General features: G+C 49.4%; 1 protein-coding gene across 1 annotated transcript; it reads left to right on the plus strand.

Moving 5' to 3' along the window:
* Window positions 1-1,264: 1,264 nt before the first annotated feature.
* On the plus strand, window positions 1,265-4,165 carry LOC142698886 (uncharacterized). The gene is made up of 3 exons (XM_075847914.1): window positions 1,265-1,412; window positions 1,966-2,119; window positions 2,487-4,165. Exons 1-3 carry the CDS (start codon window positions 1,385-1,387, stop codon window positions 3,226-3,228), a joined length of 924 nt encoding a protein of 307 aa, XP_075704029.1. The 5' UTR covers window positions 1,265-1,384; the 3' UTR covers window positions 3,229-4,165.
* Window positions 4,166-4,394: the final 229 nt, after the last annotated feature.

Below are 4,394 nucleotides of genomic sequence, written 5' to 3' on the forward strand. Positions count from 1 at the left end.
AAAGCCGATCAGAAACGAAGTGGCTCAGCGCTCACCCGAGCGCTTCTGCCGCTTCATTTAAGTGATCGGTGGGGGGCTCAGACCCCACTGATCAAAATTTCTGACTTGTCACTATGACATGTCGGAAGTTTTTTGAAAGTTTACTTAGCTTTTGATATATCTCGTACTTTTGCTCAATGAACTGGTGTCACGTCAAGATCTGACTAAGTCCTCATGCACATGGCACTATCAAAAGTGTATAGCATACCCTTAAAGATCCCTTTGGCACCTCTCCTGCACAACAAGGCCACCGTCCACCTGCAAGCAGGGAACGGAAACATCTCCATTCAAGTGAAGTGGACTGTGCTCCACCGTTTAGGAAGTGATGGTGTCAGGTCCGTATTTCACACCGAATAACCACGTCTGTAAATTGAAAGCTGAAGGCATGCCTGGAGAGAAGTACACCACACAGAGATGTTTGGTACAGCTTCCCTCTCTCAGTCAGGAGGAAGACTGAAAACTTTTTATTCAGAACAAAGAATCACAGAAAGAGACACATGCCTCCTCCCCAGAGATGTGGGAGTGCCCAAGCCCCCACCAGTTTCTCAGACTCAGGCTGGGTTCACACGTGGCGGAATTTCACTTAAATTCCGCTGCGGACACTACGCAGCGTTAATCCGCAGCGGTGCCGTTTGTCCATTGACTTTCACTTTAATTTAGAAGTGTTCGTTTAGACGATGCGTAAAATTCCGCTGCGGAGCATAGGCTGCGGAGCGGAATGTGGTGTCCGCAGCATGCTCTGTCTGTTGCGGACCAGTGGCGGACTGGTTGCGGACTCATTGCGGAAGTTCTCCATTCACTTCAATGGAGATTCTAAATTCCGCAATGAAGTCCGCAGATGTTATGTGTGGTGCGGATTTCGTGTCTGGTGCGGTGCGTATTTCCTGCCGGAGCAGGATATGACATCATCATTCAGCATAGAAAAGGAAGACGCCATTTTCGGCTTGCAGCCTGCCAGGGATTTTTGAAAAAGTAAAGTGACAACTCTGAACACAGGCTGCAATGTCCAGGTATAGACGAATGGACATGGAGGTTTCGTCCCTCATAAATCTGGTAAGTACATGTATATGTTTGAGTCATGTTGTTTCAAGATGTCTACTATGTATGGATTATAACACTAGCAGCACCTGCAGAATGTCCATATTCTAAGGCAGATCACCATGTAACAGCTCCACCGTGATTCCAGAGTACCAAGCAAACTGCAATATGCCCTGTTTTTTGTTTGTTATAGGTGCATAGTAGGCCCAAAATATGGGACACCTCTATAGCTGCCTATAGCGACCGCAACGCCCGTGACGAGGGATGGGCGTTTGTGTGCCGCAGTCTGTACCCCGAGTGGGACGGGATGCTGGAGAGGGAGCAGGGAGTGATTGGTAAGTTTGCATTTAGTTTGTAATGCAGAGAGGTAAAAACACTGTTTGCAATGGTTGTTTCGCATCATTAGCATGCTTCCAAAAAACTGCACTATTTTCCTTTCCTGCCTTGCTAAACCATACCCCAACTTTTGGCATGTCACTATGGCACGTGCGCAGTTGCTGATGACTTTTTTCCCGACTGTAAGGGTATGTGCACATGGCCTATTGACGGCACTAAATCCTGCGTTACACACTCCATTTAACAACATCAAGTACCTTTTGCAAGCGTGGACAACCATATGCACATTTAAATGCATGGACAGATGTTTGCCAGCGTATTGGCGGCGTTGTGGCATGCAGCGTAAAATAGGCGTGAAATGCCTATTTTTGGCATGGCAAGAGGTCGTGGGAACCCAGCCGTAGCCATAGCTGCTGGCTACTCAAGTTCTGCCCCAATGATGTGGTTGCATTGATGATATCTCCTCACGACAGGCCAGAGGAAGCGATTGATCTGTATACACCTGACTTCATCCCCTATGCCCTAATTTGAAAAACATCCTTCCTTTTCCAGAAAATGATGTGCGCAATAGGTGGAGGACAGTACGCGACCGCTTCCGCAAACAGGTCTCAAAAACACCTGCAAGTGGCTCCTCTCCTTCACGGGGCCCAGCGATAGCCCACTACGAAGAACTGGCTTTCCTGATTCCGTGCAGGGAGCTCCGAAGGTAAGTCTCTATTCGCACACACACCTGGGTTAAAAGGGAGCGCATGAACCATGTGATTCAAAACTAACGGAATGCCATTTCTATTCAGTGCCGATTACATTCCACATGTTTGTTTTCCTTTTGCCAGTGTTGTCACGAAAATGTCCCTTGACCGTCCACATTATCACATATCACTCTGTGTTGCTTATGTAACTCATTCTCTTCATGACGAGAATGCGTCTTTAGTTTCCCCCCCCCCCCAAGATTGGTGTCAGATCGTGTGTGTGTAGAATGGCAAAAGGATTTGTTAACGAGATTAGCGCCTGACAAACTGTCCGAGAAATGTCTTCTGAATCCCCAAAGTCAATGAGCGTTTTTTCCCCTGCAGAACTCACGGGAATGTACCACCCCGGACGCCACAAGGGAGTGCACGTGGCCAGGTGCAGCAGCAGCCCGTGGCAGGCTCGTCAGCAAATGTGGCTGAGGAAGATGCGCCCTACCAGGCAACCCCGGCCCCAGCAACTCCTCGTGGCGACACCTCTCCAGCCCCCACGGCAGGAACTTCCCGACCGCGCCAAAGAGTGGGTGGCCGAAAGCGCTTGACACCAGCGGAATCAAGCGACACGGTAGAGGGCCAAGCCTTACGCATGATTCGGAGGGTGGAGGCCGAAGACGAATATCACAGTTTCGGGAATGCCGTTGGTGGCCGCTGTCGCGGGATGGAAACTACTCGCACGGCATATATGACGTGTGTCTTCGCGCTGGCTGATATCTTTGAGGCCCCCCAGCCCCTACCCGATGTGGGAGATCTAATTTTCCATATGCGCACATTAACTGGCCGTAGGGCTGACCCGTCTGCCGCTGTGCCGCACGCCCCACCTCCTGCCTCTGCACCCTCCCTGCAGCCCGATCCCTATTTTTCCCCCTGGACTCATGGACATCCCTCTGGTTCCACTTTCCGCCCATACCCCAATGTCCCAAACCCTTTGCCCACCCCATACTCGTCCACTCTCCCACCTCTTCATATGCATCCTCCCACCTCTGCGGCATACATGCCTCCTACCTCGGCCTCCTCCTCTGCCCCCTCCTCGCATCCACAATTAAGCCCCCCTCGCTTCCACATCTTGTAGTAGCTTGGTGTTTTTGGTTGGTCGCTATTGTACCAGGGTTTGAATGTATGGCGTATATAGTTGTGATATGTATATAAAAGTTCCGTTCAATTGCTGACTCTGACTTGTGTATTTGTTGTTTTTGATGTGAGGAGGCCAAAATGTGGAAGGGCATCAAGGGGACGATACAGATTGTTCACGGTGTGGGCGTTTTCATGTAGGAAATACTGTGTGGTTTGATATGCTATGGTGTGCTCAACCAAGAAAGGCAACCTATACATCATACTCCCTATTCAGACATGTGATTACTCAAATACACACACTTAGGACAAATCCAAGTAATAGTGCATTATTTTATTTCAAAGGAAGCACATCCAACACACAATTTTCCATTCCATAGGAGTATCATTGACAGAATTGCCTACTGTTTAGACATGAAACGGATTACTGCTGGGTAGGCTGCACCCCACCAACACAGGAGTATTGCCAAGGTACGGCCCCTTCAGAAGTCATGAAATAATCTGAGTAAATATCTCGTACTCGTACACCACTACTGGCCTGACCAACAGAACCCCAGTTAATGGCACTGCCAACATAGGACAGAGGTGAGTCCCCTTCAACTTCTTGACGGTATTCCTGGAGGTAGTTAGGGAGGACACAACATGCCTTGATGTCCGCATCAATGGTGGTTTCCTCCAATTGCATGGCCGAGGTAAAGACCCGCCACTGATTTGCCATGATGCCAAACGTGCACTCGACGAAACGTCGTGCCCTGCTCTGCCTATAATGAAAAATCCGACGACGGACATTCAGTCCCCTTCGTGGGTATGGGCGCAGAAGCAGAATCAAATATTGTCGTCGTAATTGAAGTGGTCGCTCCTGGATGTCAGGCATTATCCCACACTTCGGACTAGTATACTTCTCCTGCCAGATTCACTTCTCTTTCTGGCCACACTTATACATGCCATGGGTGTGTCCAGCACTTCGTCATAGCAACAGACCTCACAAATGATGTCAGTTCCCTTTTTGGAAGACTTGCCTTTGAAATCCGCACCTAAATCCGCAACTAAATCCGCAAGGCAATCCGCAGCACTTTGGCAAAATCCGCAGCGTAATCCGCAATGCGGATTATGTGCGGCATTGATGCGGACAGTTGCGGAGGAAATCCGCCACGTGTGGTCATGCCC

This window comes from Rhinoderma darwinii, unplaced genomic scaffold (genome assembly GCF_050947455.1).
Source record: "Rhinoderma darwinii isolate aRhiDar2 unplaced genomic scaffold, aRhiDar2.hap1 Scaffold_104, whole genome shotgun sequence".
NCBI classification, from domain to species: domain Eukaryota; kingdom Metazoa; phylum Chordata; class Amphibia; order Anura; family Rhinodermatidae; genus Rhinoderma; species Rhinoderma darwinii.